This window comes from Nerophis ophidion, linkage group LG03 (assembly GCF_033978795.1).
Source record: "Nerophis ophidion isolate RoL-2023_Sa linkage group LG03, RoL_Noph_v1.0, whole genome shotgun sequence".
NCBI classification, from domain to species: domain Eukaryota; kingdom Metazoa; phylum Chordata; class Actinopteri; order Syngnathiformes; family Syngnathidae; genus Nerophis; species Nerophis ophidion.
The window spans coordinates 11,280,516-11,299,384 of NC_084613.1; the positions used below are offsets into that span (position 1 = coordinate 11,280,516).

The window sequence follows — 18,869 nt, forward strand, 5'->3', positions numbered from 1 at the left end:
ATAAACGCTTAAATCATGTGTTGCCTTCATTATAATCGTATATAAGACTTTTAAAGTAAGTTTGATAGTAGGCTAATTTAGACACTTACATCATGTGTTGTCTTCATTATAACACTTATATAAGACTTTTATAGTCATTTTGATAGTTAATATAAATGCTTAAATCATGTGTTGCCTTCATTATAATCGTATATAAGACTTTTAAAGTAAGTTTGATAGTAGGCTAATTTAGACACTTACATCATGTGTTGTCTTCATTATAACACTTATATAAGACTTTTAAAGTCATTTCGCTAGTTAATACAAACGCTTAAATCATGTGTTGCCTTCATTATAATCGTATATAAGACTTTTAAAGTAAGTTTGATAGTAGGCTAATTTAGACACTTATATCATGTGTTGCCTTCATTATAACACTTTTATAAGACTTTTGAAGTCATTTTGATAGTAGGCTAATTTAGACACTTAATTCATGTGTTGCCTTCATTATAACACAAGTGTTTGATGAGCATTCCTCAACTTTCTCCGTCTTTTTTGCCACTGGTGCCAGCTTTTTTTAAACTGGTTGCATGCATCCAATTCCAAAAGAGCTAATATTTGCAAAAAGTTACAACGTTTTCCAGTTTGAATGTTAAATATCTTGTCTTTGCGGTTTATTCAATTGAATAAGAGTTGAAAAGGGTTTGCCAATCATTAGGTTTTGTTTTTATTTAGCTTTTACACAAGGTGCCAACTTCACTGGTTTTTGGGGTTTGCATGTTGGACAAATGAAGATTTAAAAGTCCAAGCTGAGGCTGCAGACATTGTCATTAAAACCCCTTAATGTTAATGATGAAAATGTTAATTGTGCCAAGTATTATCAATGTTTAGATTTATGCTAATGTGTTCTCTCATGTTCACTCTTTTCATCTCGGCTTGCACGGGTCGCTCGCTTGTTTTTGTTTTTTTTTTTCGTTTTTTGCATCCACTTTGTTTTTTAATGTCACCGGAAAAAAAAAAAAAAAAAGACGCTTTAAATGTGTAATTAGATTGGAAGCATTCGCCTTTACTGGATTGCTCTTTTAGAAGCAATTTGCCTCCCACATCACGTCCTCCAGGCCAAATTGTGGCAAAACAAACATAAAACCCAGCGACTGAAGACAAAGAAAAACCCCAAAAAAAAAAAAAAAGCACCGTACACATCAGAGAAGATGCAAGTTTACAAAAATTATTTATAATATGGTACAAGGATATTCTGTGCAATTTTGGGCTGTGAAACCTGTACATTATGAACATTATTGCGACCTGAAAGCAGAAATGTGGCGCTTTTGAAGAAAGCAACGGCGCCAACAACAACAACAAATGTTTCCTACGCGAAATACAAAGGCTGCAGAGTTTTAAAAAGAGTACATTTATCTGTGGTGGTATATAAAGTGCAAGAGGAATGAACACTGGCAGCGACAAAAAAAAAAAAAAAGGCCTGAAGTGCTCGGTGACTTGAGTGTAAAAAAAAACAAAAAAACAACCGCTGATCATCGTATGGCAGAAGTCCGGTGACGACTTGGCAGGCAAAAGTTGGCTACAAATCCCAGGGAGGTTTTTATATCGTGGACATTATACAAAAGTTACCAATGTGTGCAATAATATGAAAAAATATCACCCCCTTTTGACACACTTATAAATAGACATGTGTCTCTATGCCAGGGGTCACCAACCAGGTCGCCCGTAAGGACCAGATGAGTCGCCCGCTGGCCTGTTCTAAAAATAGCTCAAATAGCAGCACTTACCAGTGAGCTGCCTGAATTTTTTTAAATTCTATTTATTTACAAGCAAGCTGGTCTCGCTTTGCTCTACATTTTTAATTCTAAAAGAGACAAAACTCAAATAGAATTTGAAAATCCAGGAAAATATTTTAAAGACTTGGTCTTTACTTGTTTAAATAAATTCATTTTTTTTTTTTTTTTGCTTCTTATAACTTTCAGAAAGACAATTTTAGAGAAAAAAGACAACCTTAAAAATGATTTTAGGATTTTTAAACATATTTTAAATTCCTTCCTCTTCTTTCCCGACAATTTAAATCAATGTTCAAGTGCATTTTTTTTTTTTTATTGTAAAGAATAATAAATACATTTTAGCTTGTTTTTTTGACAAAGAATATTTGTCAAATTTTTCTTCAAACTTATGATTTAAATAACAAAAAATATTCTGGCAAATCTAGGAAAAATGTAGAATCAAATTTAAATCTTATTTCAAATTTCTTTTAAAATTTCTGTTCTGGAAAATCAAGAAGAAAAAATGATTTGTCTTTGTTAGAAATACAGCTTGGTCCAATTTGTTATATAGTCTAAAAAAAAGTGCAGATTGGATTTTAAGCATTTAAAACATGTCATCAAAATTCTAAAATTAATCTTAATCAGGAAAATTTACTAATGAAATATAGTTTAGTCCAATTTGTTATATAGTCTAAAAAAAAGTGCAGATTGGATTTCAACCCATTTAAAACATGTCATCAAAATTCTTAAATTAATCTTAATCAGAAAAAAATTACTAATGATGTTCCATAAATTATTTTTTCTAAAAGATTCGAATTAGCTAGTTTTTTCTCTTCTTTTTTTCGGTAGAATTTTGAATTTTAAACAGTCGAAATTGAAGATAAGATTTTTTTTTTCGTGTTTTCTCCTCTTTCAAACCATTTATCCATCCATCCATTTATCTCTGCTACAATCGGGCGGAAGGCGGGGTACACCCTGGACAATTCGCCACCTCATCTCAGTCAAACAATTTAATTAAGTGTTTTTTTTTTCATCATTTATGCCCTACAAGAAAAAAAATTCCGTAAAAGGAAAAAAAAAAATGTACGACGGAATGACGGACAGAAATAAAATGTAGTTAAGTGTGTATCAAACTGGTAGCCCTTTGCATTAATCAATACCCAAGAAGTAGCTCTTGGTTTCAAAAAAGTTGGTGACCCCTGTTCTATACTGAAGCGTAGCACCACGGGCTAATTTGGTAGGAAATAATGAGGAATACAAGTTATTATTTTTTTTGTTGTTTTTTTGTGTTGTTGCATGTAAGGATATAGTAAGAAAATATATATGCACTGTTAGTGACTACATGGCATGCTCTGTTTTATAGTTCACCGTTCTCTCCTCCCGGCTGCGTCTCTATAAAAAGGGTCGGGAGGGTTACGAAAAAAAAGCGAGGTGAAGTCAGCGTCACAGTTGAGTGTCAAGAATACAGGAGGGCAAAAAAATAAAAATAAAGAGGCATCGGAGCGGCGCCGGGGGTCCTTTTCACGGCTGCTGGGAACCCTGCGGGAAGGGGACGCCACGTTAAAGATGGTGCGGCGAGGGCGGCGGCCGTCGTGGAGGGATGCTTACCGAGTTTGTTCTTTTACGTTTCCAGCAGTCCGGGTTGAGGCGCTTCTGCTCCTCGGCCAAAGCCTTGGCCTCCATGGTGTACATCCTCCTCTCCTCGCTCTTCATCTTCTTCCACCTGTCGCCCAGGATGACGCTAATGGCTCTGGGTGAGGGAAAAAAATGGTCAGTGAGACATTGTTTTCTTCTATTTTTTTATTTTTCATAAATAATAATGGATATTTTAACACCAACAAAAAATCTGCACGATCAAGTTTTCAACATAAAGTCATTGTTTGGTCTGCTCGCGGAAAAACAAACATCCTAATCTACGATTTGACTCCCTTGAATGGCCTTGACGCTGTGGAAACAGGACCAGGCTGTTCTGAAAACACCCCTTAAAGATATACGCTTTTGACCTCCCTCCCTCCTCAACGACACCTGGAGTCGAACTTTTGCAGATCGGCCTCAGTCTAAAAAAACATTACATCATCACATCTCAAGACGATTGGGCATATACACACCCCCACCACTCCACGCCTTCACCACCGCTTTTTCTCCTCGGGGTGATGGTCGGATGGCAGCGCTTCAAAGCAGCGGTCGCCTTCCAGGGCCCAAACTCCCCGCCCCTCTGTTGCGAGTTTGTCGTGATTAAATGTAACGTGTTTATGTGTGCATTGCATGGAGGTTTTTTTCCCACTCCAGACTCTTAGGAGCCCAGTCTAGATTTAATTTTTTTACTCATCTTTTTCCCCAGCGTTTTAACCTTTTTCCCCATCTTTAACGGGGCGCCTCGTGGCAACCCATCATTGTTCCTGTTCTGCAACCCTGTACACTGTTTGTTTGTCTAATTTTGAACAGGTTTATGCTGAAAATGTCATAAATAATAATGGATATTTTAACACCAACAAAAAATCTGCACGATCAAGTTTTCAACATAAAGTCATTGTTTTGTCTGCTCGCGGAAAACAAACATCCTCATCTACGATTTGACTCCCTTGAATGGCCTTGACACTGAGGAAACAGGACCAGGCTGTTCTGAAAACACCCCCGAACACCCCTTAAAGATATACGCTTTTGACCTCCCTCCATCCTCAATGACACCTGGAGTCAAACTTTTGCAGATCGGCCTCAGTCTAAAAAAACATTACATCATCACACCCAAGACAATTGGGCATATACACGCACCCCCCCCCCCACCCCCCACGCCTTCACCAACGCTTTTTCTACTCGGGGTGATGGTCGGATGGCAGCGCTTCAAAGCAGCGGTCGCCTTCCAGGGCCCAAACTCCCCGCCCCTCTGTTGCGAGTTTGTCGTGATTAAATGTAACGTGTTTATGTGTGCATTGCATGGAGGTTTTTTTTCCCACTCCAGACTCTTAGGAGCCCAGTCTAGATTGAATTTTTTTACTCATCTTTTTCCCCAGCGTTTTAACCTTTTTCCCCATCTTTAACGGGGCGCCTCGTGGCGACCCATCATTGTTCCTGTTCTGCAACCCTGTACACTGTTTGTTTGTCTAATTTTGAACAGGTTTATGCTGAAAATGTCATAAATAATAATGGATATTTTAATACCAACAAAAAATCTGCACGATCAAATTTTCAACATAAAGTCATTATTTTGTCTGCTCGCGGAAAACAAACATCCTCATCTACGATTTGACTCCCTTGAATGGCCTTGACGCTGTGGAAACAGGACCAGGCTGTTCTGAAAACACCCCCGAACACCCCTCAAAGATATACGCTTTTGACCTCCCTCCCTCCTCAACGACACCTGGAGTCGAACTTTTGCAGATCGGCCTCAGTCTAAAAAAACATTACATCATCACACCCAAGACAATTGGGCATATACACGCACCCCCCCCCCACCCCCCACGCCTTCACCAACGCTTTTTCTACTCGGGGTGATGGTCGGATGGCAGCGCTTCAAAGCAGCGGTCGCCTTCCAGGGCCCAAACTCCCCGCCCCTCTGTTGCGAGTTTGTCGTGATTAAATGTAACGTGTTTATGTGTGCATTGCATGGAGGTTTTTTTTCCCACTCCAGACTCTTAGGAGCCCAGTCTAGATTGAATTTTTTTACTCATCTTTTTCCCCAGCGTTTTAACCTTTTTCCCCATCTTTAACGGGGCGCCTCGTGGCGACCCATCATTGTTCCTGTTCTGCAACCCTGTACACTGTTTGTTTGTCTAATTTTGAACAGGTTTATGCTGAAAATGTCATAAATAATAATGGATATTTTAATACCAACAAAAAATCTGCACGATCACATTTTCAACATAAAGTCATTGTTTGGTCTGCTCGCGGAAAACAAACATCCTATCTACGATTTAACTCCCTCGAATGGCCTTGACGCTGTGGAAACAGGACCAGGCTGTTCTGAAAACACCCCTTAAAGATATACGCTTTTGACCTCCCTCCCTCCTCAACGACACCTGGAGTCGAACTTTTGCAGATCGGCCTCAGTCTAAAAAAACATTTCATCATCACACCCAAGACAATTGGGCATATACACCCCCCCACACCCCACACCCCACGCCTTCACCACCGCTTTTTCTCCTCGGGGTGATGGTCGGATGGCAGCCCTTTAAACCAGAGGTCGCCTTCCAGGGCCCAAACTCCCCGCCCCTCTGTTGCAAGTTTGTCGTGATTAAATGTAACGTGTTTATGTGTGCATTGCATGGAGGTTTTTTTCCCACTCCAGACTCTTAGGAGCCCAGTCTAGATTTTATATTTTTTTTCCCCAGCGTTTTAACCTTTTTCCCCATCTTTTACAGGGCGCCTCGTGGCGACCCATCATTGTTCCTGTTCTGCAACCCTGTACACTGTTTGTTTGTCTAATCTTGAACAGGTATATGCTGAAAATGTCATAAATAATAATGTATATTTTAACACCAACAGAAAATCTGCACGGTTTAGCTCGGTTGGTAGTGCGGCCGTGCCAGCAACTTGAGGGTTGCAGGTTCGATTCCCGCTTCCGCCATCCCAGTCACTGCCGTTGTGTCCTTGGGCAAGACACTTTACCCACCTGCTCCCAGTGCCACCCACACTGGTTTAAAAAAATGTAACTTAGATATTGGGTTTCACTATGTAAAGTGCTTTGAGTCACTAGAGAAAAAGCGCTATATAAATAAAGTTCACTTCACTTCACTTCACATTCAAATTTTCAATATAATTTTTTTTCTGTCAGGCTTGGACAAAGGAATGAACTTAGATGCAGAGTAGGGATACTTAGTAGGGCTCGCGAGATGGATCACATCATGGAGAAGCTTGCTGAAAAGCCAAATTTAATTGAATCTGAGAGCACCCAGTATGGACGAATAGAACAGACAAGTCATTGTTTTTTCTGCTTGCGAAAAACAAACACCCTAATCTACGATTTGACTCCCTCGAATGGCCTTGACGCTGTGGAAACAGGACCTGGCTGTTCTGAAAAACGCCCCCAAGGACACCTCAATGATGGACGCTTTTGACCTCCCTCCCTCCTCCTGTAACTTGTTCATGTGTGCGTTGCATGGAGGGTTTTTTCCCTAGGCCCTCCTTAGAAGCCCAGTCTAGATTGTATTTTTTTACTCATCTTTTTCCCCAGGATTTTACCTTTTTCCCCATCTTTTACGGGCGCCTCGTGGCGACACATCAACCAGCGTTCCTGTTCTGTAACCCTGTACACTGTTTGTTTGTCTAATCTTGAACAGGTTTGTGCTGAAAATGATGGACGCTTTTGACCTCCCTCCCTCCTCCTGTAACATGTTCATGTGTGCATTGCATGGAGGGTTTTTTCCCACCCCAGACTAGGCCCTCCTTAGAAGCCCAGTCTAGATTGTATTTTTTTACTCATCTTTTTCCCCATCTTTTACGGGCGCCTCGTGGCGACACATCAACCAGCGTTCCTGTTCTGTAACCCTGTACACTGTTTGTTTGTCTAATCTTGAACAGGTTTGTGCTGAAAATGATGGACGCTTTTGACCTCCCTCCCTCCTCCTGTAACATGTTCATGTGTGCATTGCATGGAGGGTTTTTTCCCACCCCAGACTAGGCCCTCCTTAGAAGCCCAGTCTAGATTGTTATTTTTTTACTCATCTTTTTCTCCAGCGTTTTACTTTTTTCCCCATCTTTTACGTGGCGCCTCGTGGCGACCCCTCAGCGTTCCTGTTCTGTAACCCTGTACACTGTTTGTTTTTCTAATCTTGAACGGGTTTGTGCTGAAAATGAGGGACGCTTTTGACCTCCCTCCCTCCTCCTGTAACTTGTTCATGTGTGCATTGCATGGAGGGTTTTTTCCCACCCCAGACTAGGCCCTCCTTAGAAGCCCAGTCTAGATTGTATTTTTTTACTCATCTTTTTCCCCAGCATTTTACCTTTTTCCCCATCTTTTACGGGGCGCCTCGTGGCGACCCATCAGCGTTCCTCTTCTCTCTGTTTGTTTGTCTAATCTTGAACAGGTTTGTGCTGAAAATGATGGACGCTTTTGACCTCCCTCCCTCCTCCTGTAACATGTTCATGTGTGCATTGCATGGAGGGTTTTTTCCCCAACCCAGACTAGGCCCTCCTTAGAAGCCCAGTCTAGATTGTATTTTTTCACTCATTTTTCCGCAGCGTTTTACCTTTTTCCCCATCTTTTACGGGGTGCCTCGTGGCGAGCCATCAGCATTCCTGTTCTGTAACCCTGTACACTGTTTGTCTAATCTTGAACGGGTTTGTGCTGAAAATGATGGACGTTTTTGACCTCCCTGCCTCCTCCTGTAACTTGTTCATGTGTGCATTGCATGGAGGGTTTTTTCCCACCCCAGACTAGGCCTTCCTTAGAAGCCCTGTCTAGATTGTATTTTTTTACTCATCTTTTTCCCCAGCGTTTTACCTTTTCCCCATCTTTTACGGGGCGCCTCGTGTCGACCCATCCGCGTTCCTGTTCTGTAACCCTGTACACTGTTTGTTTGTCTAATCTTGAACGGGTTTGTGCTAAAAATGATGGACGCTTTTGACCTCCCTCCCTCCTCCTGTAACATGTTCATGTGTGCATTGCATGGAGGGTTTTTTCCCCAACCCAGACTAGGCCCTCCTTAGAAGCCCAGTCTAGATTGTATTTTTTCACTCATTTTCCGCAGCGTTTTACCTTTTTCCCCATCTTATACGGGGTGCCTCGTGGCGACCCATCAGCATTCCTGTTCTGTAACCCTGTACACTGTTTGTCTAATCTTGAACGGGTTTGTGCTGAAAATGATGGACGTTTTTGACCTCCCTGCCTCCTCCTGTAACTTGTTCATGTGTGCATTGCATGGAGGGTTTTTTCCCACCCCAGACTAGGCCTTCCTTAGAAGCCCTGTCTAGATTGTATTTTTTTACTCATTTTTTTCCCCAGCGTTTTACCTTTTCCCCATCTTTTACGGGGCGCCTCGTGTCGACCCATCCGCGTTCCTGTTCTGTAACCCTGTACACTGTTTGTTTGTCTAATCTTGAACGGGTTTGTGCTAAAAATGATGGACGCTTTTGACCTCCCTCCCTTCTCCTGAAACTTGTTCATATGTGCATTTCATGGAGGGTTTTTTCCCACCCCAGACTAGGCCCTCTTTAGAAGCCCGGTCTAGATTGTATTTTTTTACTCATCTTTTTCCCCAGCGTTATACCTTTTTTCACATCTTTTACGGGGCGCCTCGTGTCGACCCATCCGCGTTCCTGTTCTGTAACCCTGTACACTGTTTGTTTGTCTAATCTTGAACGGGTTTGTGCTGAAAATGATGGACGCTTTTGACCTCCCTCCCTCCTCCTGTAACATGTTCATTTGTGCATTGCATGGAGAGTTTTTTTCCCACCCCAGACCAGGCCCTCCTTAGAAGCCCAGTCTAGATTGTATTTTTTTACTCATCTTTTTCCCCAGCTTTTTACCTTTTCCCCGTCTTTTACGGGGCGCCTCGTGTCGACCCATCCGCGTTCCTGTTCTGTAACCCTGTACACTGTTTGTTTGTCTAATCTTGAACAGGTTTGTGCTGAAAACGATGGACGCTTTTGACCTCCCTCCCTCCTCCTGTAACTTGTTCATGTGTGCATTGCATGGAGGGTTTTTTCCCACCCCAGACTAGGCCCTCCTTAGAAGCCCAGTCTAAATTGTATTTTTTTACTCATCTTTTTCCCCAGCGTTTTACCTTTTTCCCCATCTTTTACGGGGCGCCTCGTGGCGACCCATCCGCGTTCCTGTTCTGTAACCCTGTACACTGTTTGTTTGTCTAATCTTGAACAGGTTTGTGCTGAAAATGATGTACGCTTTTGACCTCCCTGCCTCCTCCTGTAACATGTTTATGTGTGCATTGCATGGAGGGTTTTTTCCCACCCCAGACTAGGCCCTCCTTAGAAGCCCAGTCTAGATTGTATTTTTTTACTCATCTTTTTCCCCAGCGTTTTACCTTTTTTCACTTCTTTTACGGGGCGCCTCGTGGCGACCCATCAACGTTCCTGTTCTGCAACCCTGTACACTGTTTGTCTAATCTTGAACAGGTTTGTGCTGAAAATGATGGACGCTTTTGACCTCCCTCCCTCCTCCTGTAACATGTTCATGTGTGCATTGTATGGAGGGTTTTTTCCCAGCCCAGACTAGGCCCTCCTTAGAAGCCCAGTCTAGATTGTACTTTTTGACTCATCTTTTTCCCCAGCGTTTCACCTTTTTCCCCATCTTTTACAGGGCGCTTCGTGGCGACCCATCAGCGTTCCTGTTCTGTAACCATGTAGACAGTTTGTTTGTCTAATCTTGAACGGGTTTGTGCTGAAAATGATGGACGCTTTTGACCTCCCTCCCTCCTCCTGTAACTTGTTCATGTGTGCATTGCATGGAGGGTTTTTTCCCACCCCAGACTAGGCCCTCCTTAGAAGCCCAGTCTAGATTGTATTTTTCACTAATTTCTTTCCCCAGCGTTTTACCTTTTTCCCCATCTTTTATGGGGCGCCTCGTGGCGACCCATCAGCCAGCGTTCCTGTTCTGTAACCCTGTACACTGTTTGTTTGTCTAATCTTGAACGGGTTTGTGCTGAAAATGATGGACGCTTTTGACCTCCCTCCCTCCTCCTGTAACTTGTTCATGTATGCATTGCATGGAGGGTTTTTTTTCCCACCCCAGACTAGACCCTCCTTAGAAGCACAGTCTATATTGTATTTTTTCACTCATTTTTCCGCAGCGTTTTACCTTTTTCCCCATCTTTTACGGGGCGCCTCGTGGCGACCCATCAGCGTTCCTGTTCTGTAACCCTGTACACTGTTTGTTTGTCTAATCTTGAACGGGTTTGTGCTGAAAATGATGGACGCTTTTGACCTCCCTCCCTCCTCCTGAAACTTGTTCATGTATGCATTGCATGGAGGGTTTTTTTCCCACCCCAGACTAGACCCTCCTTAGAAGCACAGTCTAGATTGTATTTTTTCACTCATTTTTCCGCAGCGTTTTACCTTTTTCCCCATCTTTTACGGGGCGCCTCGTGGCGACCAATCAGCATTCCTGTTCTGTAACCCTGTACACTGTTTGTCTAATCTTGAACGGGTTTGTGCTGAAAACGATGGACGCTTTTGACCTCCCTCCCTCCTCCTGTAACTTGTTCATGTGTGCATTGCATGGAGGGTTTTTTCCCACCCCAGACTAGGCCCTCCTTAGAAGCCCAGTCTAGATTGTATTTTTTATACTCATCTTTTTCCCCAGCGTTTTACCTTTTTCCCCATCTTTTACGGGGCGCCTCGTGGCGACCCATCACCATTCCTGTTCTGTAACCCTGTACACTGTTTGTTTGTCTAATCTTGAACAGGTTTGTGCTGAAAATGATGGACGCTTTTGACCTCCCTCCCTCCTCCTGTAACATGTTTATGTGTGCATTGCATGGAGGGTTTTTTCCCACCCCAGACTAGGCCCTCCTTAGAAGCCCAGTCTAGATTGTATTTTTTCACTCATTTTTCCGCAGCGTTTTACCTTTTTCCCCATCTTTTACGGGGTGCCTCGTGGCGACCCATCAGCATTCCTGTTCTGTAACCCTGTACACTGTTTGTCTAATCTTGAACGGGTTTGTGCTGAAAATGATGGACGTTTTTGACCTCCCTGCCTCCTCCTGTAACTTGTTCATGTGTGCATTGCATGGAGGGTTTTTTCCCACCCCAGACTAGGCCTTCCTTAGAAGCCCTGTCTAGATTGTATTTTTTTACTCATCTTTTCCCCAGCGTTTTACCTTTTCCCCATCTTTTACGGGGCGCCTCGTGTCGACCCATCCGCGTTCCTGTTCTGTAACCCTGTACACTGTTTGTTTGTCTAATCTTGAACGGGTTTGTGCTAAAAATGATGGACGCTTTTGACCTCCGTCCCTCCTCCTGTAACTTGTTCATGTATGCATTGCATGGAGGGTTTTTTCCCACCCCAGACTAGGCCTTCCTTAGAAGCCCTGTCTAGATTGTATTTTTTTACTCATCTTTTTCCCCAACGTTTTACCTTTTCCCCATCTTTTACGGGGCGCCTCGTGTCGACCCATCCGCGTTCCTGTTCTGTAACCCTGTACACTCTTTGTTTGTCTAATCTTGAACGGGTTTGTGCTAAAAATGATGGACGCTTTTGACCTCCCTCCCTCCTCCTGTAACTTGTTCATGTATGCATTGCATGGAGGGTTTTTTCCCACCCCAGACTAGGCCCTCCTTAGAAGCCCAGTCTAGATTGTATTTTTTTACTCATCTTTTTCCCCAGCGTTATACCTTTTTTCACATCTTTTACGGGGCGCCTCGTGGCGACCCATCAGCGTTCCTGTCCTGTAACCCTGTACACTGTTTGTTTGTCTAATCTTGAACAGGTTTGTGCTGAAAATGATGGACGCTTTTGACCTCCCTCCCTCCTCCTGTAACTTGTTCATGTGTGCATTGCATGGAGGGGTTTTTCCCACCCCAGACTAGGCCCTCCTTAGAAGCCCAGTCTAGATTGTATTTTTTTTACTCATCTTTTTCCCCAGTGTTATACCTTTTTCCCCATCTTTTATGGGGCGCCTTCTGGCGACCAATCAGCATTCCTGTTCTGTAACCCTGTACACTGTTTGTTTGTCTAATCTTGAACGGGTTTGTGCTGAACTCATTTCCTGACTGTGTAACATTGTTTTTCCATTCACAACCCTCCAATTAAGGCTATGTATCCGTGAGAGTAAAGACATGTCATTATTATTACTACTATTAGAAGTATAGCACGCACCTGTTGTCTTTCCCAGGGTACATCTGGGTGTACTCCACTCGGTATTTCTTGGCAAAAAGCATGAAGGCATTCATTGGACGCTTGCATTTTGTAGGCGTGGCACCGACGGCGCTCCCTGATGTGTGGGTCCTGCCCGACTTGCCGCCGGACGGCTGCGGGGAGCCGTAGCGCTCCAGTTTATCGCAGTCCGGGCTGACAGCGCCCCCGCTGGACAGGGAGGTCCTGCGCTGACGGGCCATGCTGCTGAGGACGTAGACGGCGGAAGAATCCAGCGGGGTGAAGTCGTAACTGCAATGGAATGGATCCAAGTCAGTATACTTGCACATTCAAGTCAATAAAACAGTAGGAATAATAATACAATTCAACATTAATGTGCTTGTACAAACCCCTAAACCACTGAAGTTGGCACGTTGTGTAAATGGTAAATAAAAACAGAATACAATGATTTGCAAATCCTTTCCAACTGAATAGACTGCAAAGACAAGATATTTAACATCCAAACTGGAAAACTTTGTTATGTTTTGCAAATATTAGCTCATTTGGAATTTGATGCCTGCAACATGTTTCAAAAAAGCTGGCACGAGTGGAAAAAAAAGACTGAGAAAGTTGAGGAATGCTCATCAAACACTTATTTGGAACATCCCGCAGGTGAACGGGCTAATTGGGAACAGGTGGGTGCCATGATTGGGTATAAAAGCAGCTTCCGTGAAATGCTCAGTCGTTCACAAACAAGGACGGGGCGAAAGTCATCACTTTGTCGACGAATGTGTGAGCACATTGTTTAAGAACAACATTTCTCAACCAACTATTGCAAGGAATTTAGAGATTTCCCCATCTAAGGTCCATAATATCATCAAAAGGTTCAGAGAATCTGGAGAAATCACTGCACTTAAGCAGCAAGGCTGAAAACCAACATCGAATGCCCGTGACCTCAGGCAATACTGCATCAAAAACCGACATCGGTGTGTAAAGGATATCACCAATTGGGCTCAGGAACACTTCATAAAACCACTGTCAGTAACTACAGTTGGTTGCTACATCTCTCCCATCCAAAAGCAGAACCTAGTAACTCCCTTCTAGAGATACCCTTGAGATACTAGGTTTTTCTGTTGTATCTACGCGGTTATGTGGTAGTTGCTAGGTCCTGCCATGTGTGTAACAGCTTACTTACGGAACAAATTACAATATTGCATACACTAATGTAAAGCATATAACCTAGTAACTCCAAAATTATTATCAGCTCAGTTTTGACCAAAAATTAGTTACTGGGTTTTGCCTTTGGACGGGAGATCTGTAAATTCAAGTTAAAACTCTACTATGCTAAGCGAAAGCCATTTATCAACAACACCCAGAAACGCTGCCGGCTCCGCTGGGCCTGAGCTCATCTAAGATGGATTGATGCAAAGTGGCAAATTGTTCTGTGGTCTGACGAGTCCACATTTCTAATAGTTTTTGGAAACTGTGGACGTCGTGTCCTACGGAACAAAGAGGAAAATAACTATCCGGATTGTTCAAGGCGCAAACTTCGAAAGCCAGCATCTGTGCTGGTATGGGGGTGTATTAGTCCCCAAGGCATGGGTAACTTACACATCTGTGAAGGCACCATTAATGCTGAAAAATACATACAGGGTTTGGAGCAACATATGTTGCCATCCAAGCAACGTTATCGTGGACGCCCCTGCTTATTTCAGCAAGACAATGCCAAACCACGTGTTACAACAGTGTGGTTTCGTAGTAAAAGAGTGCGGGTACTTTCCTGGCCCGCCTGCAGTCCAGGCGCTTTATGAAGCGTAAAATACGACACCGGACTGTAAAACGACTGAAGCTCTACATAAAACAAGAAGGAGAAATAATTCCTCTTTCAAATTTTCTACAATTAGTTTCCTCAGTTCCCAAACGTTTATTGAGTGTTGTTAAAAGAAAAGGTGATGTAACACAGTGGTGAACATGCCCTTTCCCAACTACTTTGGCACATGTTGCAGCCATGAAATTCTAAGTTATTTATTATTTGCAAAAAAAATAAAGTTTATGAGTTTGGACATCTAATATGTTGTCTTTGTAGCATATTCAACTGAATATGGGTTGAAAAGGATTTGCAAATCATTGTATTCCGTTTATATTTACATCTAACACAATTTCCCAACTCATATGGAAACGGGGTTTGTACTAAGGGTTTGGATAAATACCTTCTAAATGTATCAAAAACGACCGAATCGTCACATTTAATTGCATCAGGGTGGTTTGGTGGCAGGCACGTGTCGCCCAGATGCATTTCGTAGCACGGGATCCCATGATGCACCACGGTAAGGCTCGGATAAAAAGAGGACCACCCTGAGAACACACACGGCGAGCACAATAAGGAGAGTTCGTGCGTGACGAGACAATTCCCCCGGCGAAAAGGTGACGTCCGTACCTTTATTTCTGACAAAAAAGGGGTGATCCAGTCTGCATTCAGCTGTTAAAAGGCTATCATAGGGAGAGCCGGGGTCAAAGGTCAGCTTCAAAACCGCTTGCCCGAATGACAGCGTCTCTTCATGACTTATCAACTTCAATCCGTCCACACCAAATTGCTAAAAAAAAAAAAAATTGGAAAAAGGACCAATCAAAAACAAAACAGCCTTTACACTGCTGCCATCTTGTGGTCACTCTCGGAACGGGTCGAGGCCGCATTCCCAAGAAAGCAAGAGTGGTCAACAACCTTGAAGGAGGCGGAGGACGGCATCATGCTCTCGTCCTCGGAATCTTCATCGGAATCCCCCAGCTCGTCTGCCTCCTGCCACTCCACGTTGGGACCGCGATGGAAGCGAAGGCGAGTTCCTGGAGGGGCCACATTAAAAGATAAGGTTAAAGGCCTACTGAAATGAGATTTTCTTATTCAAACGGGGATAGCAGGTCCATTGTATGTGTCATACTTCATCATTTCGGGATATTGCCATATTTTTGCTGAAAGGATTTAGTAGAGAACATCGACGATAAAGTTTGCAACTTTTGGTCGCTAATAAAAAAGCTGTGCCTTTACCGGAAGTAGCAGACGATGTGCGCGTGATGTCACGGGTTGTAGGGCTTCTCACATCCTCGCATTGTTTACAATCATAGCCAGCAGTAGCTAGAGCTATTTGGACCGAGAAAGCGACAATTTCCCCATTAATTTGAGCGAAGATGAAAGATTCTGGATGAGGAAAATTAGAGTGAAGGACTAGAAAAAATAAATAAATAAATAAAAAATTAAAAAAGGCGATTCCAGTGGGAGCGATTCAGATGTTATTAGACACATTTACTAGGATAATTCTGGATCGTGAGATTGACAGGCGGATCGGTGCAGCGTCTTCAGTAATGCGGACGTTGTACCGATCCGTTGTGGTGAAGAAGGAGCTGAGCCGGAGGGCAAAGCTCTCAATTTACCGGTTGATCTACGTTCCCATCCTCACCTATGGTCATGAGCTTTGGGTCATGACCGAAAGGATAAGATCACGGGTACAAGCGGCCGAAATGAGTTTCCTCCGCCGTGCGGCGGGGCTCTCCCTTAGAGATAGGGTGAGAAGCTCTGCCATCCGGGAGGAACTCAAAGTAAAGCCGCTGCTCCTTCACATCGAGAGGAGCCAGATGAGGTGGTTCAGGCATCTGGTCAGGATGCCACCCGAACGCCTCCCTAGGGAGGTGTTTAGGGCACGTCCAACCGGTAGGAGGCCACGGGGAAGACCCAGGACACGTTGAGAAGACTATGTCTCCCGGCTGGCCTGGGAACGCCTGGGGATCCCCCGGGAAGAGCTAGACAAAGTGGCTGGGGAGAGGGAAGTCTGGGCTTCCCTGCTTAGGCTGTTGCCCCCGCGACCCGACCTCGGATAAGCGGAAGAAAATGGAATTCTGGAACATCCCTTATCTGCCTATTGTGTTGCTAGTGTTTCAGTGAGTTGAATAGTACCTGAAAGTCGGAGGGGTGTGGCCACGGGTGTGTTGACGCCAGAGTCTCTAAGCTGCAGCAGGACGCAAGCTCCGCTGATGTTTCCGGTAAGAGGCGACTTATTACCACAATTTTCTCACCGAAAACTGCCGGTTGACATGTAGTCGGGATCCATGTTCGCTTGACCGCTCTGATCCATAGTAAAGCTTCATCTTTGGGAATTTTAAACAAGAAAAACACCTGTGTTTTTGTGACTAAAGGCTAAAAGCTTCCCACCTCCATCTTTTTACTTGGACTTCTGCATTATTAATTGAACAAATTGCAATTTTGGAATTTTACCCATCGTTTATAACAGGTGGTGTCCAAAGTGCGGCCCGCAACTAATTGTTTGACCGGCCCGCCACACATTCTGGAAATGGTATTGCAAAAATAAAAAAGAACACTTAAAAAAAAGGGAACTGAGGTGAAATCTAATGAGAAAAAGTTGCAATGTTGACAAAAAGCTGCCATGCAGGTTATTTTTTTTTCTTTTGTCTTTCTTTATTTTCTTTTTTTTTTGCTATTGCTCCAAAAAAAAAAAAATGACAAAAAAAAAATCTATGTTATAATTAATTATTTTCAAGGCTCCAATTACTTCACTTTAAAATGTTTTGTGTTGTAAATATTGCATATATTGTGTGGTTGCCGTATGAAAACATCAAAGTTTTATTTGACAAAAGAGCATAAAACAAACAAAATAATAGTTCAAATGTAAAATCGATATATTTTGAATCCCAAATACATTTATTGGTATTTTATTTATCTTTTCACTGTTATTACTCAAAAAATATAAAGTAATTGAAATCAATGGTGTCCTGCATTATTGATCTTTTAGGGCTTTAAATACTAAATACTGCATATTTCTGTTTTACTATTAAAAAAAAAAGAAGTAGTAGTTTTTGACAGAAAAGCCATAAAACTTTTTTTTTATTACTTATTGTAAGCGTTAAATAAAATTAAAAAAAATAATATTTGGACTTATTTTTAACATTTTAATGACTGAGACCCTTTACGGTCCCCGGGACCCTTAAAGGTAAAATAAAAAGTCATACATTTTGTTGTGGTTTGAAAATGACAAAATATCAAAATGGCCCCTGAACGCATTCATTTTTCCATGGGCGGCCCTCAGTGGAAAATGTTTGGACACCCCTGGTTTATAATAATCATCATGAAAGATATGAGGACAAAAATTAATTTTTTTAATGCAATTTAATAATAAATAAACGTAAACAAAGGGAGCTTCTCTATTCCGCCTGTTAAAATCCAATAACCATTCATAAACCGTCAACAAAACTCCATTTACATTTGGTGACTTGAATATTAACAAATGTTAGTGATATTGGGCCCCGTTCAGCAATAAATTCCTAATTTTTCCTCTTATCTTTCTTCCTAAGTGAGTCCATTCAAATTCATGACGTGTTCTTAAACGGCCCAATTGTTCCCAGCTGCTTTTCTTAAGTTGCTGAATGCCAAATGGTTAACGTGTGCGTGTCTTTCATTAATTAGCATACAAACATGCCTTTATTTTCCCCAATATACATATGTAAACGCCCTTTATTCCCCATATAAGGGCACAATTCCAGCGGAAAAGCCGACCATCAAACACACGTAGAAAACACAGACAGATTACAGAAGAGAAATTTGGATTATCCCGCGGGGGGAATACATAATGTCTGCACGTAAGTTTAAAAAGGAACATTATCACAATTTCAGAAGGGTTAAAATCAATAAAAATCAGTTCTTGGTGGCTTATTTTATTTTTCGAAGTTTTTTTCAAAATTTTACCCGTCCCGGAATATTCCAAAAAAAGACTTTAAAGTGCCTGATTTTCGCTATCGGCGAAGCCACCGTCCATTTTCCTGTGACGTCATCCAGTGATTCCAATACAAACAACATGGCGGATAAATATATAGCAACATTAGCTCGGATTCAGACTCGGATTTCAGCGGCTTAAGCGATTCAACAGGTTATGCATGTATTGAAACGGATGGTTGGATTATGGAGGCAGATAGCAAAAACGAAATTGAAGAAGAAACTGAAGCTATTGAGCGAATAGCTATTGACGCCATTCGCGCATGTCTGCCTTAGCATCGCCGGTAAAATGTGCGGACCAACCGATCAGGACTTTCGCATTGACACTGGAGCAACTTAAATCTGTCGATTGGTAAGTGTTTGTTTGGCATTAAATGTGGGTGGAAGGAAACGCTGGATGCAAATACAGCTACAAATGTACATACAGCTAGCCTAAATAGCATGTTAGCATCAATTAGCTTGCAGTCATGCCACGAGCAAATATGTCTGATTAGCACATAAGTCAACAACCTCAACAACACTCACCTTTGTGATTTCGTTGACTTTATCGTTGGAAATGCATTTGCAGGTTATCCATACATCTCCGTGCCATGTC

At 42.5% G+C, this 18,869-nt stretch overlaps 1 protein-coding gene across 1 annotated transcript in view; it reads right to left on the minus strand.

Annotated features, from left to right (window-relative positions):
* Window positions 1-1,193: 1,193 nt before the first annotated feature.
* hbp1 (HMG-box transcription factor 1) overlaps window positions 1,194-18,869 on the minus strand; it is a 37,838-nt gene continuing 20,162 nt past the window's right edge. Inside the window, exons 6-11 of the mRNA XM_061894255.1 lie at window positions 15,221-15,339; window positions 14,936-15,092; window positions 14,709-14,853; window positions 12,523-12,810; window positions 3,360-3,501; window positions 1,194-3,290 (exon numbers count right to left, since the gene is read on the minus strand). Coding sequence (XP_061750239.1) covers window positions 3,273-3,290; window positions 3,360-3,501; window positions 12,523-12,810; window positions 14,709-14,853; window positions 14,936-15,092; window positions 15,221-15,339 — 869 coding nt within the window. The 3' untranslated portion in view covers window positions 1,194-3,272. The remainder of the gene's footprint in view (window positions 3,291-3,359; window positions 3,502-12,522; window positions 12,811-14,708; window positions 14,854-14,935; window positions 15,093-15,220; window positions 15,340-18,869) is intronic.